Below are 23563 nucleotides of genomic sequence, written 5' to 3' on the forward strand. Positions count from 1 at the left end.
TTGGGGGAGCATAGACGTCTGGAGCTGTTAAGTCAAGTTAGACACACATGGCCAAGTTATAGGAAGTAAGACAGGTTTAGCTCATAAATGAAAAGTGTCTTAAATTGTCTCAAAGGGTCAGCACCGTGTTCGCCAACAGGGAGGTTTTACTTTGAAAGTGTACCGGAAGTGTTATTTTTGCTGTAGAAAGAGCAGCAGTCAAACGTGTGGTGTCACTGTCGGAAAACACAGGGCTACAAACAAGACTACACTCCTGACTAACAGCTGAGCTAAATCCGGGAAAAAGGCGGCGAAACGACGCTGGTACATGCCGTTCGATCCCCGGTTGCCCGGTGAGATGGATGTCCGACATGGGCTGTAGACTTCTGCGGCGGGACTGAAGGTGAGAGCTCAGCCGCTTGGCCCCGTTTCTGCTATTCATTCATTTATCCTTCTGGAACAGGTGTATTCCATCAGTCAAAAATGACACATTTTCCCGGTACGAACAAATAATGTAACATGTAATGTTTTTGCTCCTGTTAGCATAAACAAACTTTAAAGTTACCTGTAAACGCGGACACCGTGAAATGTATCTAGCAAAGGATTTCGCCCATGGTCTAACGGTAGGCAGCTAAAATATTTATGCTCAAGATGGTACAGATAGCTGCTCGGGCCAAAAACACATGTATATTAGTGTGGGCCTGTGTGTAAATAGTGCTGTGGTGGCACAAGCCTTGTCCCATCCTCCCCTCTCCTGTCAGGTTGATGCTGATGGAGCCCCCGACATCATGGCACGCCTCTGCTACACAGGCTGTTACTGTACTACTGAGGCTTTTTACCCAGTCCTGCCACAGTCAGGACAGGGAGAGGCCACCTTCAACCAGCCTTTTATTTTGGTAGTTTAGACACTGTATGGGGCCAACGACTGTAACCTGAATTCACAGTACTGACTAAGCAGTAAAAGGTAAACCTATGTACATTGTAATGCAGTTCAGTACATCATAAATACTACCTATGTGAAACATTTTCCATCCATGAGGTGATCCAATTTTGGTCATTTTGTAAGGCTGTAGTTTGTGGTTTTTCTGCATCGGATTGCAATGTTTTTTAATACTAATAATAACACTTTACTATACTTTATAATAACACCTTTTAGTGAAATGCATTCTAGAACAGCATCACACTTACATTTCAGGAAATGTTATTCTAGGTGGATACAGAAACTTATATTTGAGAGTCTTAAAAGCTCTCTTGGCTGATATTCTTTCATTTTTTACTTTAAAACCATAAGCAAACAAATAAATTATGTCCATCCATGTACTGAGCAGGACATATCAACTAGTCAGTGCTCTGGTAGACAATTTAATTTATGGCGTTCCTGTTTTTAAACTACTTAAAGGATCTTTGCCATTACTGTGCTGCATTTTTTTTTGTTGCTTATCAGTTGACTAATATGCTGATATCAATATAAGAGATAAGAGACTGATATATCCGCCCAGTGTATTCATTCATTAGGCTCTAGTAAGTTTTATGATTGTAGAACAATTTAAGGCAACACATCTAAGCACAATTTAACACTTTTCCCAGAACAGAAGTAAATAATGAATCATCTTTGTTTTATCTCCTTTTAATTTGCAATTGCATCACTTAATACCAGCGTGCGGTTGCAGGGGTTATGTTTAATGGCTTCTTTTTTTTTAAGTATGCCACCTGTTCAGCACAGTGTATTACTTTATGACATGAAGCTTCATTATAACACTTTTCCTGAAGATAAAATATGTTTTGTATGCTTCCCACACTCCCACTGAGTCCCCCATAAAGTTTCCTCATAACTTACCCAGCCATTGCAGAGTCCACAAGAAGCTTGTTTTTCAGGCTTCTAGGATCCTGGTCTCCTTTCAGTTGCCTCAGGCACGTCAGTAAACAGCGCAGATGTAAAGGGGTTCTCCGCTCCTTTTATTCAAATGTCAGCATGACAACTTAATTAATGTTGCCCAGAGGTGAGAAGCTGAAACCCAAGCAGCTTCTATACTCGCAGATATATTTCCATGGTGTAGGTTTCAAGTTCTTATCAAAAGTTTTTTTCGGCAGGCAATCTGTTAAAGTTTGTAAAACAATGTGAAGTATTCTGCAGGTCAATCCGACTAGACTAAAGTTAAGGATGTGAATCATTTGATAATGAACAGTGAAAGGGCCGAGATGAGAGGCCAAGTCTGAGCACACTGAGGTGTTGACAGCATAAAAGATGAAGTGAGAAGAGAGAAGTGAGAGGACTAGACTGAATGAGCACTATCACACTGACGTGAGTGGCCCTGTAATCACATACAGACCAAAATAACCACTGGAGCAGCACAGCAGTGAATTATGTTATCGCTGTTATGAGGCTATTGGAAACAGCTATGTGTCATGTTTAAGATTGCCTGTCAGCTTATCATTATGTTCAGGTAGCATATTTTGGGAGTTTGTGTCTTGCAGGAATCCAGAGTCAGAGTAGTACACTGCGTTAAGCCCTTCTGGTTTATTTACAAGTGGATTAATGTCGTGCTATTTGAAGCAGTTATCATGCAAATAGCCCAGAGGCAGCAGCTTATTCAGTGCTGGTAGTCTAATATTGTGGCTTGCGGATAGAGGAATGTTGAGTTGGCAAGCAAATACTTTGTCCTTTTTGTTTTTAGATTATTATGATTTCAGACTTTTTTTCCAAAAATAAAAAGGTCTTAAAGCATATAAAATGAGTTCTCTCTACATTATAAATCACTTGCGAATATTGTAGAGACAAAATTATTAGTTGAGAGACTGAAATGTGTTTCTAATTTTTGTTTTTGATTGGATTTTGATAGATTAATTGTTTCAGTCATTTGTCATGTAAAAATGCCAAACATTTGCTGGCTCCAGCTTCTTGGATGTGACAATTTTTTACATTTAGTTTGGTTTATATCATCTTGAATTGAGTATCTTTGGATTTTGGAGATGTCAAAACATCACTTTGGGCCCTCAGACTTTGTGACATCGTCATTTTTTTTTTTTTTTTAGACAAATTGATTAACCTGTAATTGAGATAAAAAGATGATACAACTTAGTAGAAGGCAGAGATTATTCACATGTGCAAGAAACGGTAGACACCATTTTTTTTTTTTTTTTTACAAGATGTACCACGCAAATGGTAAAACACCAACAACTTTAACATAAATGTAAACCAAATGATGGCCTACAGTAAGCCTCCTCTTCGATGTCATGCCTGGTTTTCGTGCCAGCAGACTTCCTTTCTGGGGCCTGGCATCAGGAAGTTGGGTGCCTGCTTAATCAAGCAGAGGTAAACATGCCCTCTGAGGAAAAAGGAGGAAACATTCCTCAGTTGGAGTGGGGGAGTACATGTCAATGTTCTGCCAACAAGAAAACAAGGTAACATACATGAAGCGGGTCTAAAGATACAGATACACATGTCAAAGCAAAGAGAAAGAAAATGAAGTTCTATGTGAGGTGATCGAGCGAAAAAAGTTTGACTTTATTTGCGTTTAGTGTTCTTTTGAGCCTGAAAAGTATGATTCCCTTCAAGTCTTTTCAAAGAACAAAGCCCTCAGCAACACACCGTGCTGAAACATAAAAAAGTTTCTTTGTGCTCGACTCGATGTTTGTCTCATCACACAAATATTTCTCTCTGAAGCAGACAAGTTAAACACAGGTGGTTGGACGTGCAGTTCAGTGCTGCAGTGGAGGACATCTGTTTGCTACTGATAACTGCTTGGAATTTCACATGGATTGTGTGTGTGTGTGTGTGTGTGTGTGTGTGTGTGTGTTTTGTTTGCGTTTTGTTTGCAGAAGGTAGGACCCGTTTGGGTACACACTACAGTTCTATCCAAAGATCCTGTGAATGGGTTTGTGTTAGTAGGTAGAGGCGTTGGCAAAGAATATGTGGCACAGGGAAATGCTGTATGGAGGTTGAAGGGGATTGCGGGGTTGAGCGCTGCAGAGAGGACACTGCAGTAAATACAGGGACACCTGTGACAGAGGAGGTGACGTGTAGGTGAGGATGTGTGCAATCCTATAGTGCCAAGCTGTGTCACACTGTCCTTTTAAAATATGTAGCTGTCACGTTTCCTTTTTTTCTCTCATGTCCACCCTTGGCTTTACCTGGTCTTTAACGCTCCCATGCTATTACTATCATGGACTGACCTCCCCTCCTGTGCCTCCCTTTTCTACTCCCAAATATTCAGAGGATGGGCCCAGTGTCCCGGTGTCTGAGGAGATGTCTTTGGGTCGGCTCCTGCGGCGTGCCTCCTCCAAGGCCTCCGACCTCCTGACCTTTAACCCAGGGGCGGGGGGCTCATCGTTACGTCCGGGCCTGGATGGCGAGATCATCTTCTCCAAAAACAATGTTTGTGTGCACCCCGCAGAGCCCCTGCCTGGCCTGGCAGAGCACCACCCAGGTAAGGCTGGACTGATGTTGAAAGCGTCCTTCTGGCTGTTTATCTGTGTGGTGTGAATGGAGATGTGGAGAGAACTGCTCATCCAGTTTTCCTTTCAACTTAGTTATTAGTTTTGTTTAGTCGCTATGGTACTATTATCAATAGTATGGTGCAGTGTTTCAAAACCCTAAGTACAAGACTCCCAACTGATCATACTTAGTTAGTCATTCAATCTTGAATTCAAAGCAACTGATTCTCCTTTCATTTAGCTTGTAAACATCTTTCAATACAAGACCAATGTCTCTGGTGAAATACGAGTACATTTGTTAAGTCACCTAAACATATCATTGTGCAATTCTTTCAGTTAAGTTATTGTAACAATCACTCAGTCCAAGACCAAACAATGTAAGAAACATGTTTCAAAATGACCCTTTGAAGTGCTAAAGATATCTGTTTGCTTCACTGTTTTCACATTACAGTAGGCAAACATGTAACTGTATATTACCCATCAAATTCAACAACAAACTATTTCCATAATTCCTATCCCATAATCAGAAGTGTGATCAATGAGGACATCTTCCCAAATCATCGATGCAACAAACTTTTACTGTATTGCAACATTACTGTAAGGTTTTTTTAATCAAATACTGTAAAAAAAAAAAAAAAATACTGTAACTGAACTGAAAAAAAAGTGTTTACTGTAAAAGTTTTCTGTAGTACACACTACACTAACTTGCATGAATTTGGCCTTGGAAATATTTTTCTTGAATGTCGAATCCAAGCCTGACATTGGTCAGCAGTAATGTCATCACAAGCCTCATCATTGTATTGCACACACTGTAATCATTGCAGTGGTCCTTTGTGGCCCTTATGGTTTGAGCACTACTGTAAGTTACCAACACTAAGGTTTTGGGTTCAAATCCCACCAAGGTCACATCAAAATTTCACAACTTAGGGTGGTGATTCTGAACTTTTGCATTGGACTATATCAGGCAAAAAACACCAACCATACATACAGTATATAAGGCAAATGTTTCATTGATCAGTTACGAATAATGAGCATAGTGTCAGTAAAAAGTATTTTAACAATAGAGAAGAAAGTCCTGTCCAAAGTCATGCATGTACTTTGTATGACCGTAGTATATTTCAATGTGAAACTGGTCTTTCTAGATGTTTTTTCTTTTGTACACAGTCAATGTCAGATGTACTTAGAGTTGTGAAAAGAGGTACTTTTTGATGATCTGTTGGTTTATTTGTACTTAAGCAAGTGAAACATTACCACATACTTTTGAGAATAGTACCATAGTGTCAGAAAGAAACTGTAATGAGACGAAAGAAGTAAGCTGAAAAATCGTCAGATGTTCTGAATTTGAAATTCCTAGTGCAGTGACAATGATACAGTCCATCACCAGCGTCGCAGCCATTTTTTATATGCAGAATTACTAATCCATTTCCATTGTGTGTGTGTGTGTGTGTGTGTGTGTGTGTGTGTGTGTGTGTGTGTGTGTGTGTGTGTGTGTGTGTGTGTGTGTGTGTGTGTGTGTGTGTGTGTGTGTGTGTGTGTGTGTGTGTGCTCACCTCTCAGGGTGTGTCCTCATCTCTTTGTGTGTTGATCTCTTCTCAGCTTTCATGTTTGTCTTTGGGTTGCAGCTGCCTGCTACTAATAAAAAGTTGTGTCAGTTCCTCATGCGTTACCCGTTTTCTTCTCAACATAATTATTCCTAATTTAACCGTGGTTTATGTTGCCCCCTACAGGCTACCTGTGTGTGCACACGGAGAAGGACGAGAGCCTGGGCACCACCCTGATTCTGACCTGGGTGCCCAACTCCCGCATCCAGAGGCAGGATGAGGAGGCGTTACGCTACATCACGCCAGAGAGTTCCCCTGTACGCAGAAACGCACGCCGCCGAGGCCGACGGTAGGAAAGCCATTTCTTAAAATGTGTATCCTCAAAGTGTATTAAATGTCTTGGATGCACAGAAACAGTGTGTCTGTATGTTACTATAATGATAATAAATGATACATCTCTTAAGGAACACTCCTTGAAGCTATAGTGCGTAGTTTCTGCCGCCCCCATGAGGAATTCTAAGTAATGACAACAAAACTGTCGGGGCGTCCCCATGATACAAGCCTTCCGTGACCGCGCACCGCCCCCCTTAAGTCTTAGTCTTAATTAGCTTTGTAGCAACTCATTTGGCAATTGCTTGAATGTAACGGACGTTCATTAATATCAGAAAGTTACACACTAAAGCGTTTAAGATATTCAATATTTGAAAAAATCATGTAATTACAGTATGAAAATCATAGTTATACTGAGGTTACAGTATAACATTTTTGTTGAAGTGTGCAGCCCTATATTAGTATTATACAGTACGTGACAATGATTGTGTTTTAACCCAACCTTCCCCTCCAGACCCCACTCCCGTCACCCAGCAGCCCAGGAGGAAGTTGATGATGAGGAGAGGAACATTACCAGCAGCACCTCGGCAGAGAGCCACAGCCTGGTCGAAGAGGCAGGGGCGGATCCCTCCTCACACCAGCAGCAGCTGCCCTCAGCGGGGGAGGAGGGCGACGAGGGCTCCTGCGAGCTGTCGGACGAAGTGAGTCGGGACAGTACCATGGGTTCAGACTCGGACACTTTCTCCTCCCCGTTCTGCCTGTCGCCCGTCAGCGAGGCCCTCTGTGAAAGCAGCGGCTCCGTCTTCCTGGACAGCGAAAGCAGGTCAGTGAGTGGGTCGAAATGGGCTTCATTTCATGATCTGTGTACTTTACACGGCAGAGTTAAGTTTATCCTTTGTTTTGTCATTCAGCGGTGGAAAAATAACTTTTGATTAATTAACTTTTTCTTTTTTGTGGTCCCTTGTCCACCTCACTTATAACTCCACTACTGTCCCACATATGATCAAAGATTGGGATGTTTAGGGCACCCTGGTAGCCGAATAGTTAAGGTGCATACTATATTACCTTTTTGACTTTTGTGAATGCTATTCCTCTTTGCCAGTGCGATTTTTCTATGCTTTTTCACATTATAATTTCTTTCACAACATTTCAAGTACCGCTTTAATTCTGGTGGAGCTCTAAAGGAATTCTGTCAGCTGTTCCAGTCCTGTACTTTATGGTGGCATCTTCTTGCCTTGAGCATTATGTGTATTTGATATCCCAGTGATCTCGCTCTGTTGGGTTCTTGTCTGTATAGCCTTTTGGGGTTTAATTGTGTTCGCTGCTACAGTAAGGAGCACCTTCAAGAGCAGAGCAGAGTTCTGTCGAATACAAAAGCATTTGTTGCATTAAGTAGTTCCATATGGTTTAATCTTGGCAGACATTGTCAGGCCTTTGTTAAAGATAACATGCCGCTGATTGCTGTTCAACTTAATAGGGCCTAATTGTGTGTTGAAAGTAAGTGAATCATATTTGCAAGAGCAGTTATGTAAATTAGTTGCATTCAGATTTAAAAAAAAAGCCTGAGAAGTTATCAGGACAAATGGGAAAACTGAATCTGCAATCAGACTCGTAGCCAGAAATGTAGAACTATTAAGATGCAATGCCCCTCCACCTCTAAACAGACACCAAAAGGATTATTTTTATTATTTTTTATGTTTTATGTAGAAGAGCAAAATGATTTGAGGGCTGACCAATATTACAACTGAAGTTTTCTTTAAATGAATCTCCAGGCCTGTATTGGTGATCTACGTGGGATTAGATGAATTACATTTTAACAATAAAGATAAATCTGAGAAAATGATACAGTTTATGTATTTTCTTAATGAGCTCCTCCCAGGCTTCTCTTTTCAAACCAGTATTTAAAGGTCAGAGAATTGTCAAATAAATAGCTCACTCAGTAAGATTTGACCAGACATTCAAAAGCCTCTTGTTAATGTGTTATATTTATTAATGCATATTGTAGTTGCTTTTGTTGGTCTAAAAGCAATAGAATTTAAATATATTGGGTGAAAAATGTGGAATCAGCCTACAAAATACTCACTGCATGTGAGTATAACCCCCCCCAGGTTGCTTAAACACAAACACAATTACCCAGAGGACATGGCCTCAGTGCAAAGCTACAGAGTAGTAGTCTCTAGTGAAGACTGCACTGATGTTGTGATTTGTAGGACGTATTTTACACACCAAATAGAAAAAAGGTTCTGGGTTATTTTTGGCAAAGAGAGGATTTATATTTCTTCCATAATCCCTAAATCTAAGTGTGCTGTAAAATAATGTAAGGTTGTGTGTTTTAGAGTGAGTGGGGTGTGTGTGTGTGTGTGTGTGTGTGTGTGTGTGTGTGTGTGTGTGTGTGTGTTATTGCTGCAGTTCCTACAATTATATTATAAATGTACTCAAATACTACAAAGAAACACATTTCTCAGTTGATATGCTTGTTTATATTTGATTTCTATGTGGACTTTACCATACTGTCATAAATTACTATTTGCATCTGCTCTAATCACTTATTTACATCACTCTGAGGACAGTTGCGTCCACGCTTTCAGACACAAACTGTCTGAAATCTGGGAATCTCGAATGAATGGCTAGAATGACTAGCTGTCTATTGTAGCATTGTAACTCAGATGGTTATTTGTTACAAGTTACATTTTACAATCTTTTCAGTTACCATTTACTACCACAAGGTGGAGCCAAAAAGAAAAGAATTGATTGCATGAAGGATAATTTACACTCGGAGGCCACAAGGTGGCTCACTGCACTATAGCTGAATGTGCCTTGGGAGTGAAAGCAGGTAGATGACTTCAAGTAGAAGGCATGAAATGTTAACAAAGTTCAAGATGGGTTCATTCTGAATGTTTTATAATGTCACAGATGGCCCAAAATAAGTCCCCAAATCCTACAAACCCAAAACCTCAGTGCTTCCAGAGACTGTTCTCTAATCAAGTGAGCCATCTGGACAGTGATTGTGTTGCTGTTCGGACCTCAGGGCCTTTCGACTTTATGATTCCCTCCGTGGTTGTTTCCTCACGCAGCTATTTGGCCTGACATGTTGCCCAGAATGTGTGAGCCTGTGTCAGTGTGTGTCAAGGAGAGTGAGAGAGTGTGTGTTTAGGCCTTTTTAACCACTGTCAGACCCCAGCTTGCTGTAAGTGCAGTCAGTGTGTGACTTGGCAGCGCTCTCTGCTTCACAGCTTCTAACCTTTACTCTGTCCTTCTCTTCCTCCATTCCTCTGTGCTTTACTCGCTGTTAGCATCTCTTTTTAGCTCTCTGGCACTCGTATCCATCCTCTCATTTGCCTTTTTTAATTCCCCCTTGTATTGGATTCTCCTCTATCCCCTATCTGTCCCTTCCTTCCACTCTTCATTTTGCATCCTTTCCACTTGCTCATTCTCTCTGTTTTTCTCAATATTGTTTCTTTTGGTGTTGTCCACCTCTCAAATATCTTTCCCCCCTCCCCTTCCCTAAAGTCTGTGTGAAGCCCTTTGATTCCCAGTGCTCCCGGGGTTGTTGTGCTGGGCTGAATGTCAGCTCTCCGGATTAGAGGACTGTAGAGAGCAGAGCAGCAGCCAAAACCCTGGAACCCACTCAATCTCTCTTTCTCTCTCTCTCTTGCTTTAATTGACACTGTTAAGGGGCCAGGAACTGGAAACATGTCACTTGGAATCATTCAAAGAGAAAGAGAGAGCGGATGAAAAGGGGGGGGAGAAAGAAGAGAGTGGTGGGAGAGCAATCCACAGCAATCTCTGTCGAGCTTCTCAATGTGTTCCCTTAAAGTTTAACAGTAGTTTATGAAACTGCTCAGATCTCAGATAAGTGGTTTTTGATATGTGTGGCTTATGATGCCTTAAAAGAAAGCAACAACCACTTATCACTGGTCTTGACCACAGTTTTACTCATTTTTAGATCATATTAAGAGTAGAGAAGAGGTAAAAGTATCCCATTTGAAGACCTCAAGAAATCATTAAAAACACACATTTATGTCTCAGAAAAGGTTATTCTCCTTTATTATTTATTGGAAGTTTTAGATTTATTTATTGGAAGTTTTCATGTATTATTTTACAACATTGAATCAAATTAGATTTTAATGTGGCTTTTTTGACACTGATCAACAGAACATTTGAATGATTTTTAGATTATTTTTTTGGCACTAAATCTTTATTATATAGGACAGCTGAAGGTGTGAAAGGGGAGAGAGAGGAGGAATGACATGCAGCAAAGGGCCAGAGGTCAGAGTTGAATCCACAGCTGCTGCAGTAAGGACTGAGTGTCTGTACGTGGGGCGCACGCTCCACCAGGTGAGCTATCCAGGCGCCCCAGAAAAAGACCTTTTTAATTTCAAAGTTAAAAACAGAAAGTAGATCTAAATGCTTTACAGATACCACATTAGTTAAATGGAGCCTGTGTGTAGCCAATGAGCTTGAACTGAATGTAGGTATCTGGAATCAATGTTGGAAAAAAAATAAAACTTGATTACTTTTTTATGGGCACTGTACTAATCTCAGGACCCCTCACATGTATCTAGTACTTAGAAAGTTTAACATCTGATGTGTGCTGTTTTGGTTCTGGAATTATTAGAATACCATGTATGATTCATAAATAAGACCGCAAACATCAAAGGTTTTTCTCCAAACTCCCAACTGTACTGACCACTTTCCAGTGTGCACACTGCAGAGAGCCCACACCACCCCCTTCACCCGAGCCCTCCCTCATCTCTCCAGGGATTAGCTGAAGGGCCTGGGAGTCCCTGTAGGCCTGTTGCACTTGGTCGTGGTTCTCAGGGTGACCTGGCAGCACCTTCCCCCAGGGTAAAGCCTCGTGTATGTGGAGCGAGGTGTTATGAAGGGCCTCGGGGCAGTTTTGATCTCACCCTGGCCTGGTGGGACATGTTGATTGCAGCAGCCTGACTCCATCAAAACAGCTTGTTTACATAATGTACTCTATGTACAGTTTATGGCTTGCCTGCAGTCTGCATCTGCTGCCTGTAGTACATGGACAGAGTCAGGCTGTTGACACTGACAGACATTGTTAATCACTCGTTGAGTTTCCGCTTGAATGCAGCACAGCGGAGGATCAATGCTATAATGCCAAGAATCATGTGGTTTCTCACCACATTTTCCATGGTTTTTGCACTTTAATTTATGCACGGAGAAATATGCAAACGTATATTTATACATGTACTTTAGGCATGCAAGAAGAATGGAAAAATGTCCTCTGTAAATGGCCTCATAGGCCTTGTTAACACCCCGAGCTTGGCGGTCGTCGGAGTTATGAAAAAGCGAGTACAGTAGTTCTTTAAAATATGTTTTAGATTGCTTCACTCTCTTACCAGAACTGTCTGTGCCTCTCTCCCAGTCACCTTGTATTCCGCAGTCTGGTTTGTGCCGTGATACATGAGACAGCGAGCACTAAATCACCAGATAGCAGAGGAAACTGTGCAGCTTGGATTGATCAGCCTTGTTATTTTCCCATCTGCTTACGGGGAAATGATTAGCCAGACGTGATTGATTCAGGGTGTAATAGATTAGACTGGGCAGGCCTCCCTTATCTTTTCAATACACCAACATGCCACTTGTTTTCACCTGTAAATGAGTGTATTAAATCAGTGAAAAATTGTAATTTTTTTCAAAAGGATACTTTTAAATTCACACATCCATCCATACAAAAGAGATAAACAGTTATTGTAGCATTCTTTTTTTATATTAGAGATAATTTAAAGTTTTTTTTTTTTTTTTTTTAAATAACTTTGGGTTTTAATTATTTAAATAAATTCTAAGTGTGTTTGACAGTCAGTAGTAAGCAGATAACTTCATATAGGCGTCTACTGCTCAAATGTCAGAGGGTTAACACATTTCTGTGTTGGTCAGTTTCTCACCATTAGCATGCCTCGAGACGTGTTTGAGAGCGCATCATGGTCATTAGCTGTGTGTGTGTGTGTGTGTTTTTTGCAGGATGTGGATTTGTGTTGCCACTTACACAGTTTTTTTGTGTTGTCGCATGTGTATATGTTTCTCTGTACATGTGCGTGCGTGCGTGTGTGTGTGTGTGTGTGTGTGTGTGTGTGTGTGTGTGTCCTCCAGGAACCCTCGGCTCATGTTTCAGTGCCGGGAACAACATGCTGGCCATGGGGGAATGACAGGGGAAATTGGACAGTGTGATTTGTGTGTGTACAGATTTCTGTGTGTGTGTGTCCTCTGAAGCCTCTATGCATTCCTCCCATTCTCAGCCTCTTGGTGGAACTATACTGAGAAAACAACAGGGCAGAACTGAGCTATATGTCTGCACAATTGTCTCTGGGCTAAACACCGCTGCCCACTGTCTACATGACATTTATTATTAATGTTCCACAGAGAAGAATGGCTCCGTTTCTGAATGTGAGGCGCAAGAAAAGACAGATTTGTTTATGTTTTTAAGTCTCCTTTCTTTGATTTCATGGAAAACATCACTCAGTTCCCTCAAGCAAGCTCCAAAAATGCATTCACAAAACGTATTAGTTTTGTTTTGTTTTTGCCAGGGAACTGTGCGAGGAGTCCATGACCCACTCTGCAAGCTTCGCCTCGAGCTTGGACAGCCACACCCCCTCCGAGAGCGGCGGCCAGTCGCAGTGCATGCGTTGGGAGGAGCAGCAGAAGGTGCTGGTTCTGGAGCAGTTGTGCGGCGTTTTCAGGGTGGACCTGGGTCACATGAGGTCGCTGAGACTCTTCTTCAGGTCAGTGGGGAGTGCAAAGCTCACAGGGAGGTCATAAAGGGGGTCACCATGTCGTGCTACTGTGCAAATTTATGATTTGTTGTAGGTTTCAGGATGATGTCGGTTTGTTTTATGATGATTAGTTGAAAATCAGTTTTGGGTACGTTAAATAATAATAAGTATTATATTAAAATTGTTACTGCTTTAATAAACACATTCCTTCAAATGTCCTTTATCGTTGCAGTGATGAGGCTTCTACCAGTGGCCAGCTGGTGATTGCCAGCCGAGAGAGCCAATATAAGATCCTACACTTCCATCATGCTGGCCTGGACAAGCTGGCTGAGGTCTTCCAACAGTGGAAGTGCTGCAGGGAAACTCAACTTAAAGACCAGGTTTGGTTACAATTACAAAATCTGGTTTGGAATCTCGTTTTAGTGAGAAACCAAGGACATTTTCAGCCTTTCTTTTCCCAGTTTTCTACTTAAATTTTGGCCCTGCGTCCACATTTTTTGCCCATTGATTCTCTTTCCGTCAGGTGTCAGATGAGAAATCCTGCATGCAGTTTTCCATCCAGAGGCCCATCCTGCCGTCGGCTGAGACCCACCCAGAGGAGAAGCTTTATCGCCGGCTGGACGTCACTACCTGGCTACGTCACCTCAACCACAATGGGCAGGTGGAGGAGGAGTATAAGCTACGCAAGGTATGTCTGTGGGTGTGCATGATTTTATGATCTTGTGCGATCATTTTGAAAGGTCTAACCTGCTGCTGTCCACACAGTCATGTTCACATTTTCTTGCATTTTTTTTCTTAGTTACTAAAAGTCATTTTGAAGGTAAAGCCCACAGTGTATAACTTTCAGTTTGAATCAGCACCTCCCATCTGTAAATAATTGGAGGGTTGGTCTTGGCCAATGTCTCCCTGTGAGTCATTTGAGTTCTCTGGGATTGACTCAAGTGAAGGTTTACCATCTTACTCAAATGACTCAGTGGCAGTTAGAATGTGACCAAGAACATTTCCTCTGTAAACACGCAAATGCAGGAACAGAAGAGCACTGTTTTCGCTGGACATGGCAAATTATACAGTGTAGGGGTTTTGGTTCTGCAGCGTTTTGCAACACACAATGAAATAACCCATCTACTGTAGTTCAGTAAGATACTGGTTGAATGCAGAGTGTCTGCATATCTAGTTTGCATACCGTTTAATATGTTCTCAAATTAGAAGTCATCCCTCACTGCGTCCCTGTTTGCCCTTTTGTGCTCACTCTGTTTGCTCACTTACCACTCTCCACCAGGCCATCTTCTTCGGTGGTATCGACCCATCCATCCGTGGTGAGGTGTGGCCCTTCCTGCTGCACTACTACAGCTATGACTCCACCTCCCAGGAGAGGGAGGCCTGGAGACTGCAAAAACGCACCCACTATCATGACATCCAGCAGAGGAGGTGGGGAACAGGCCGAAAGAAATAGATATGGGTGGTTGTTATATAGTGCAGGAATCTGGAGATTTCCTGGCTGTGGAACCAAATGAAAGTTATTTTAAGGTTTATTTGCAATACAAAATAATCAATTAATTAAAAAGTCTGATCAAGACACAGCAGTGTTCTTGACACTGTGAAAACAACAGATGCACTGTCACATGGCTGCAGTCAGTCAAACAATAAACCACATCTGAGTCTGTTGTGGCTTCTCATTGCAGGCACTGAGCAATCAATAGGCACAATCAGGGAAGTGTTAAGGGGAGGTGCCGGGTATAAAATAAAAGGTCTCTAGAGAGAAAACATGTCAGCGGTTATCAGATCATACTCTTGGCAGAAGGAAAACCCACAGACACTCACACAAACACACAAGCACTTAAACATCTTTATTTGTCTTCACCCCTCAACCAAAAGGTTGAGTGTGCACGTATTTTCACACCATTATGCTGCTCTGTCTGTAATAAATATGATAATTGGACAGGTTTCATCTGTATGGCCTATTAACGTTTTGAGTACATCAGTAGGTCTTATCGAAGTCAGGTAATTAGAGCCCTTGTTCTGACTCTGATGTGGTTTCCTAGACCATTTCACTAGAGCAGCCTCCGGGGCCACTGGTTGATCATTAGGAGCAAGGATACATGACTGTGGTTTTGTTCCTTGTCTCCTAAACTCATGTCCTTCCCTTAGCCGTGATGACGACGCATCTGCAAAGGGATGCAACGCAGCAGTAACAACTGCAGATGTAGGTCAACAGGCAAACAGTGAACGGAATAAGTGAAAGAACTGCTACAAAATCACTGAATGACAGCCTTTAGATACACATACACACACACACAGAAAACATAAAAAACATCTATATAGTTCATACTGCCATACATAAGCTGGATTTCTTCATCATAAAGTACTGTTATTGGGTAACTTCTTTCCAGCTAACACATGAGGAATACACATATTTTCTGGCCTTTAGATAATCTTTCTGCACTCAAACACATATTTCTGGTTTGTTTGCAAGTCAAGTTTTTTTTTTTTTTAGGAATACATTTGCAATACATTTGCAGTATGTCATTTAACACATTGCATGGTTAATATAGAAAAATGTCCTCTCTGACTGGCTTGAAGAGGAAGTGCTTATTTCATTTTTTGGTGCACCCGTGACAAACATTCAAAATAGCTCTTTTTTTTGGTTCAGATTTCTGGAAGTTAAGAGGAAGTCCACTTCTCTCTGTCAGTAACACTCTCTTTGTTCATCTCTTTGTTCATAAAAGCACCTTGTGGCTTCAGCGAACAATGATTTTCACTATTGCTTCCCCCCCCGAATATTCAATTAACCATTTGGTCTGTAGTGAAAAAATGTCCAAGACGACGTCTTCAGATTTGTCCGACCAACATAGAAAACATAATTTTCTTTTTATCGACTGATTGTTTCAGGTTTAAACATCTTTTCAAAGAAGAAGTGAGAATGAAGTTTTATGTTAAAATCATTTAAAATCATTGTTTGTACTTTGTGCTCTATTGTGTGTATTTCCTTGAGATTTTGTTGAGATTTGTGGGATTTGTGGCATTGGTCCATGCTATATACTTGTCCCTATAAGAATGAACATGAACTAAAATAAATAGAAGTTAGTCCAAGGCAGTGGTGGTGTATAAAACGAGTATGTTCCTATTTAATATTCCTATGTAAACACAGCTATATTTTTGCTTAACCATACTGGCCTCAGACATATGTGATGAAAACATGTACTGAACTCCTGAGGGGGGGAGAGAGAGGGGGGGGGGGGGGAGGGTCCAAACACACAACACTGAAACTAAACAGTTGCGTGGCGTTGCATCAGGTGTACACTCATTATTCCTGGTGGGGCCACATGAAAAAAACAAACAGTGTTAATTAAATCCCCTCTGCTTGTTAGGGCTTGATTGTGCTATACACAGATTACATTGCTAATTTAGTCCATTACATAGGGATAGATGGGGGTTTTATGGTTGTGGTATTGTCCTCAGTAGAGCACTTGATGGTGAAATAGCCCTTCAGTCCACTGCTTGCCCACCCCCACATTTTGTAGTTAATTTGCAGTTACCCAATAGTGTTTACACCAGAGTGACATTTGAGTGAAAGATTATTTGATTAAACTATATTTTTTTCCCCCTTAATTTCCTTAGATATAGTGCAGTAAAAACCTTTTTAATCCATCATAACTGAATTTGGAAACACATCTTGATTGAGGAAACAACTGCTTTCGTATTGTTTCAGATTGTCCATGAGCCCGGAGGAGCACAGCGAGTTCTGGAGAAAGGTCCAGTTCACAGTGGATAAAGACGTGGTGAGAACAGACCGCAGCAACCACTTCTTCAGAGGAGAGAATAACCCCAATGTGGAGATCATGAGGTCAGACCACTTCTCTTTATTTTCCCCTTCTTCCTTTTTTTCCCCCACTCCCTATCTCTGTCTCTTTGCCCTCACCTTCTCTCAACCCATCCTTATCATTGCCAATTCTCAGCCCAACGCACAGGCGTACCTATTAATTTCATATTCTGAACCCTGGGGGAGCCGCAAATGAGTTTCATGCTTTATTGACTCTGACTAAGCCGTCTGAACACTTTTGATGCATACTCAGAGCTAATGGCTTTCTAAACGAGAAGCAAGAGGATTTAAATAGCATATTAGTTTAGTGACTCTCATCAAGGCTCCTGCTGTTTGTCTAGGTATTATGTCTTATGCTGCGTCTGGGGCAGGGTGATCCCAGATGCATCTCATGCTTCCTCGGTTATCTCACATCTATTGAACTGATATGATCACAGATAACTTTCTCTCGGTCGTTTGATTCAAGCAAGCTGAAGATACTTATCATTTTTATCTTTCATTTTCCAAACACTGCAAAGTCTGCATCCCTTCAAATGACATCTATTTTTACTGTTAATATTTCACTGAATAATGAAACAAAGTCATCTGGGTTTTCCCTTTGTTGAAGTTTATTTCAAAGTAGTACCCATATACAAAAAAAACCAAGAAAGATCATTAATTAGCTCCCTGGTTACCAGAGGAGTTGGCATAGCAACCGCTTAAGCAAGGCTTGTCATGTTTTTCTGGGCATTAGCAGCAATGCTGAAACACATGTTGGATCATTCAGTGTTTGGGCGGGACCATACTCTCAGTGGTTTGGCTTTGCTGCAGGGTCGTGGAAATTTCTATACAAGTTACATGTTTATGACAGTCTATTGCTATATTGTATTAGATGTACTGTTTCCTGCTGAGATGTTACAAAAGCGCTTGATGTTCATGTTGTGATCATCATGGCTGTCCTTGACCCAGGCGGATTCTGCTCAACTATGCAGTGTTTAACCCCGACATGGGATACTGCCAGGGCATGTCTGACCTGGTGGCCCCCCTGCTCACTGAGATCCAGGACGAAAGCGACACCTTCTGGTGCTTCGTCGGTCTCATGGAGAACACCATCTTCATCAGCTCACCGCGTGATGAAGACATGGAGAGGCAGCTGGTAGGATGTTTCTTTGTGTGTCTTTGAGTTAGGCAAATGTCAAGTTGTACCTGATTTGTGTGTGGTTTTCTTGACTTGGACACATACATTACACCCCCAATCTGTACAAGTAGAAAAGAAACACACAAACCTGTCCAAACAACACCTGTGTATGTTTGCTTGCGTGCAGCCCAGAGAAGCATAATGCCAGCCTAATAATACTCAAATCTCACTAGAAAGTGTTTGATTGTGTTTGTAAGACAGTGTGTACCCTCTTTCTGACCCGCCTCCAGATGTATCTGCGGGAGCTGCTGCGTCTCATGCTGCCCCGCTTCCACCAGCACCTGACCAGGCTCGGGGAGGATGGCCTCCAGCTGCTCTTCTGCCACCGCTGGATCCTGCTCTGTTTCAAACGAGAGTTCCCCGACACCGAGGCTCTGCGCATGTGGGAGGCCTGCTGGGCACACTACCAGGTCAGGGCACAGCCGGAACGGCTCCTTTGCATACACAAGTTTGTAAGAAAAACTTTACATAAACGAGTGCACAGAGGTGCAATACAGCATGACATTTTGACTAGTTTTTCAGGAAGCATGCAGAAATGCGCAGCTAACATTGTCTGCAATAAAAAGAGTCCATGTTATCCTTTTAAAGCCTGTCACCCCATAATATTGTAATCCTCCTAAATACCTACTGTATAAAATGTTATATTACGTCTTGGTTTTGAAGGAGTTTAATGGTAATTCAAGAGCGATTAGTGATCCTTACTGTAAAGTACAGTAAAGATTTAATTCAACAATGCTTCCTAAAAGCATTACAACTGTATATTGTAAAGAAGTAAGAGAACTGTAAAACAGTAACTAAGCTCACGTAGGCCTTACATGTGCACTAGTTCAAAGCTAGATGTTCTGATTTTCAGCTACAGGTGCCGATAGAGGAGAGTTAGCATCGTGAAACCTTGGTTTAGACAGTTCAATGTCACATACCAGATGGACCAGAAGCAAGAATTTCTGATTGATATACAGTCCCTCCAGAAAAGGGATCGCATAATTCAATGCATAATCAGCCAAAGTCCACATATTTATGCGGGGGCCGCATTTTTTCAAATACGCCGCACTTTCGCCGCATAAATTGCCTATTTCCACGCAAAATATGCGGGGCTTGCATGATTTCATAATCCCCGCATTTTCGTTGCAAAAAAGCCACATATATCTTAGCAGAAAGTTGAAAAATGTTGCGTTTACTTCACACAAGAGCAGCCATTTCCCCCTGTTGCCATGGGAACGTTATGAAGTGACGTAATTACGCGACGTGAACATCATCGAAAAGCTGCAAACCCCGCGATGAAGCCATGATGAAACCACAATTTTTGCAAGTTCCCGCAATTTCATCGCATACAATTGCATAAATATCCCGCATATTCCATCGCATTTTTTAAGAAAACGTGGCGCATAATCAAGGATTTTTGCCCGCAACAATCACAAAAAAACTCACGCATTTTTTTTTGGAAGGACTGGATATGATTTTTTACGTAATATTGTGTCACAATGTTCCTGACTACATACGGTACAAAGTCTTAAAATACTATACCGTCACACTTTGCATTTTCCTCGAACGGGGTTTCACTGTAAATTTGCATTTTGTGCATATCTGTTGTTCCTTGTTCTGTGGTAACCTTCATATTGCACCCTGCAGCAAGGGCACAACTAAATACAGAGATCTAAGACCATGTTGTCATTAGGTCCTTAAAAAACTGCTAATTTGCAGATATTCCTGCATTTGTCTTCCAGTGTTGACCTGCTCACTAACCTCTTTCTCTCTCTTTATAGATGGACTACTTCCACCTGTTCCTGTGTGTGGCCATCATTGTTCTCTATGGCGAGGATGTGACGGAACAGCAGCTCGCCACTGACCAAATGTTGCTCCACTTCAGCAACCTCTCTATGCACATGAATGGAGAACTGGTGCTACGCAAGGTATGCTGCAGTAAATGCTCTGGGTTGTCTTGCCTTTATGTCACCTGTGTACAGTACACCCAAAGTAAATGGCTATCCATTCATCCTAAACTATTAGAATAATCTGTCTATGATCATGCTCATAACCATTCTTCCACAGACTGCTGCATTACTTTTAATTCAAACCGGTGTTGTGTTTGCATTAAAGTAGCCCTGCCCAATGCTGCAGCAAAGCAGCGCTGACATACTGTAACCTGCCCACAGAGGCCTTGCGGAGCTAAATGGGATGTTGCCATGTCATGCAGAGGATTTATGATCTGCATCCCTGCTACTGTGCCTGCGTCCTCATGTTTATGGATGCTGTGTTAGTGCTTCTGCAACCACAGGCAGTGTGTTCATGTTAGCATGCAGCTGGCGTAACTCCTTTTGTTGTTGCCAGAGATTTTGCATCCGATGCACGCCGGCATTAGGTACCACATCGCAATGCTGACCTTGACATTGTTTTGTTACCAAAGTCAAAGCTATTGATTTATTTTAATGTTTTACTCCACTATGTTTGATATCTGCAACACAGTGTTTTTCCCTGACTTTGTATCTTGTCCATCCAAAGTTCCTTTCACTCTTTTACATATTTTAGTTCATCTTGCCACTTTCGCCCTGCTCTTTCAGGCCCGCAGCCTTCTATACCAGTTCCGCCTGCTACCCAGAATCCCATGCAGCCTACACGACCTTTGCAAACTGTGTGGCCCGGGGATGTGGGACAGCCGCTACATCCCCACTGTGGAGTGTTCTGGTGAACACCCTGACTCACAGAGCTGCCCCTATGGTGGCACCTCCACCCCCCAGCCCTCCTCACCCTCACTGTCATCCACACCTTCGCCAAACTCCACCCCCACACCTCCACTGCAGGGCAAGAAAGGCTCCAAAACCCGGGATATTTTCACCTTCCGGAAACAGTCCTGAGACAGAGGCCATGGGAGCGTTGCTGTTCTTGGCTCATGTTAGTACAGCAAAGGTTTGGATCCATCTGCTGGATTCCTGAACTGTTTGTCGGCCTTTGACTCCTCTCCCGAAGTCCCTGCCTCTAGTTTCCCTATCTTACTGAGGATTATTGTCACTTGATCTTTTCATGTGGTGCAAGTGGAACACTGCCTTACCAGAATGTTATTTGCAATGTTCAGCATCACATAAATACAAGATGAGGACGGTTTGCTACTGGATGGGCCGGAAGTCAAGAGGCTGCTTTCATCTTGGAGCAGAATAGACAATCACCAGGCGCTATGTTGGTCTGGAGCTACTTCAGGTTTGAGTCTGCTGCTGGCTTGGCATACTTTCATGGGCTTTGTGGGCAGGGGTCACATCAGTGTCTGAAGCAACCGGCATGAAATCGTGCAGACTCTGACCGAGGGTCAAATGAAACTGGAGATTCATTCACAGGACTTGAACTTGAACTTTTAAAAATGTTGCAGTTTTCTCACAATGGAATATTTGTGTGAATATCAAATTACATGTGCATATCTCAAGTCTGAGCAGGACGTTTTTAACATGAAATCCAAACCCTCTGTGTTAACAAAGAACAGTTAACCTACACATAGGATTATAACGAATTACTGGTATTTTTTTTTCTTTTTTTATTTAATTTTCAAACAAATGAATGTTTGCGTTTTAAAATAGCAGTTACAAATATTTAGCAATATTATATCCTGCATGAGCGATTCTTGACATATAGATGGCACAACTTGTTTGTTAGAAAACACTCAAGCCCAAAGCAGAGGTAAGGATGTGTTTACATGACAAACACTTACATCATCACATGATAGGGCTCTGCATATTTCCTCAACAGATTGTGAAAAGGAACATTCTCATAATTTTTCTCTGTTATAATGTTGTTTCCCGACAGGCAGGATAAAGCTAGGCATATGTTTCCTTCTGATAAAAGTCAGACACAAGCATTAATTTTACCTGTCGAGCAATAGGAGCATAATCATTTACACATTACCATCATAAGATATCATTTCCTGTTTGAGGTGTGGGATGGATATGACAGCGCTGGCTGCCGAAGAAAGCATAGATGTTTTTATCCAAAAAATTGACAGCCTCGTGTTTTCTCTTACATTTTGTCGTCTGGGTTTTTTTTCTTACCTCCAGCGTTCTCTCCACTTTCACCTAAAAATGAATGACAAAACACTATCAACACTAAGAATCAGTCCACATGAATGTATCTGTTTGTTTTTTTTAAACGTGTGTGTGTGTGTGTGTGTGTGTGTGTGTGTGTGTGTGTGTGTGTGTGTGTGTGTGTGTGTGTGTGTGTGTGTGTGTGTGTGTGTGTGTGTGTGTGTGTGTGTGTGTAAGTGTAAACTGGAGTGACCTCTAAACATCTGGTAATGAGTTGGAGAACAGCCGTAGAGGGCCTCCCCCTCTGACCAGTCTCTTTAATTATAGCAGTCATCATAGGGAGAAAAAGTGAGAAAAAAAACTAAAGCTGGCTGTTTGGTCTCTTCAGAGAAAAAAAAATAACTGGGAGAGATGGAGAGAAAAGTGACGATTTAAGCATCACACAGGGATATATAGTGATCTGCAGCTTGCCTCTGTGATTTGCAAGTCCCAGATGTAAGGTGGTCTCCGCTCTGAGGCTTTTCCCTGAGAGCTTTTGAGTGACACTCCTGGGGCTGAAAACATCTTCAAATTGCTGCTAAAATGTAACATTAAGACCTTCAATCAACCCCCACCCCCCTCTCTCACTCTGTCTCTTGTGGTCTCGCGCTCTCTCTCACTCAGCAAGCAGTCTCTGCAAATGACATTCATAACTGCTCCTTTTCCCCATTAGTTATCATGTGCAGCTGCTTGCTGGAAAAGCCCGCAGAGTGTTGAAGATTGGGTGGCTGCGTTGAAATGAGCAAAGTCAGAGATGCACGATGGGAAAGTAATCAAAGTGTGTGTGTGTGTGTGTGTTCATTAAAATCACATTGTCTGCACAGGCACTGTAAGTCACGAGCCTAATTAATGACTACTCCTATTCAAAGGGGTTTTTACCAGTCATCACTGAATGTACAATGTTGCTGTTGATCTCTATGACATGTTGCTGTATTACTGTACACATCTCAGAGAAAAAAAAGAGGCTATTCTTATTCTAGGTATTAATTAAAAAAAACACAGGATACTTTCAAGAAACATCTCTAAAAAAATGTTTGACTGAACAACAAAATGTACCAAGCCTACAATTTATAAATGCTTTTCTGACAATAAATGACTTGTGATTGTGATCGGATACCAAGTAAAACTGCTGGGATTTACAGAACCACCACTAATGTTTTTTTATCATTAAACACTGCTCGAATAAAAGCATAAAGTCTGCGTTTTATTTTGTAATTTATGAAGTAAACACATGGATATCAGGATTAATATAGAAAGTAATCCAAGTAATTTAAACGAAATGCATTCATTATATACCAAGAAATATTGATGACTCTATAATGATAAAATTGTGTCAAATGGTTAGGTCGATTGTATTGTAAATGATGTAAAGAAAATGCACATATAAGATAAATAGAAGTATTTATAGTATCGATACCTTTTTTGCAACCAATAATAATACTAATACTTTGACGCTCAGTTTGCTCTACCCTGCTTTGTGGACAAAGATACTGTTATAA

General features: G+C 41.6%; 1 protein-coding gene across 2 annotated transcripts; it reads left to right on the forward strand.

The window, feature by feature from the left end:
• The first annotated feature begins 28 nt into the window (after positions 1–28).
• Positions 29–22373, forward strand: tbc1d16 (TBC1 domain family, member 16). 2 transcript variants are annotated; one of them, XM_078268724.1, is made up of 13 exons: positions 29–382; positions 4194–4406; positions 6141–6303; positions 6799–7107; positions 12839–13033; positions 13257–13404; positions 13548–13712; positions 14304–14452; positions 16734–16868; positions 17793–17979; positions 18252–18431; positions 19785–19931; positions 20580–22373. In XM_078268724.1, exons 2-13 carry the CDS (start codon positions 4226–4228, stop codon positions 20871–20873), a joined length of 2253 nt encoding a protein of 750 aa, XP_078124850.1. In that variant the 5' UTR covers positions 29–382; positions 4194–4225; the 3' UTR covers positions 20874–22373. The 2 variants fall into 2 exon arrangements, with proteins under 2 accessions (XP_078124850.1, XP_078124851.1); XM_078268725.1 differs by lacking the exon at positions 29–382 and adding an exon at positions 3866–4003.
• The last annotated feature ends 1190 nt before the right edge of the window (positions 22374–23563 follow it).

This window comes from Sander vitreus, chromosome 15, assembly GCF_031162955.1.
Source record: "Sander vitreus isolate 19-12246 chromosome 15, sanVit1, whole genome shotgun sequence".
NCBI classification, from domain to species: domain Eukaryota; kingdom Metazoa; phylum Chordata; class Actinopteri; order Perciformes; family Percidae; genus Sander; species Sander vitreus.

Excerpts from the sequence above, each read along its gene's own strand:
- tbc1d16 (XM_078268724.1), top strand. The coding sequence starts at position 4,226 with ATGTCTTTGGGTCGGCTCCTGCGGCGTGCCTCCTCCAAGGCCTCCGAC. Across the intron at positions 13,405-13,547 it reads AAACTCAACTTAAAGACCAG|GTGTCAGATGAGAAATCCTG; the intron begins GTTTGGTTACAA and ends TCTTTCCGTCAG. Across the intron at positions 16,869-17,792 it reads CCCAATGTGGAGATCATGAG|GCGGATTCTGCTCAACTATG; the intron begins GTCAGACCACTT and ends TCCTTGACCCAG.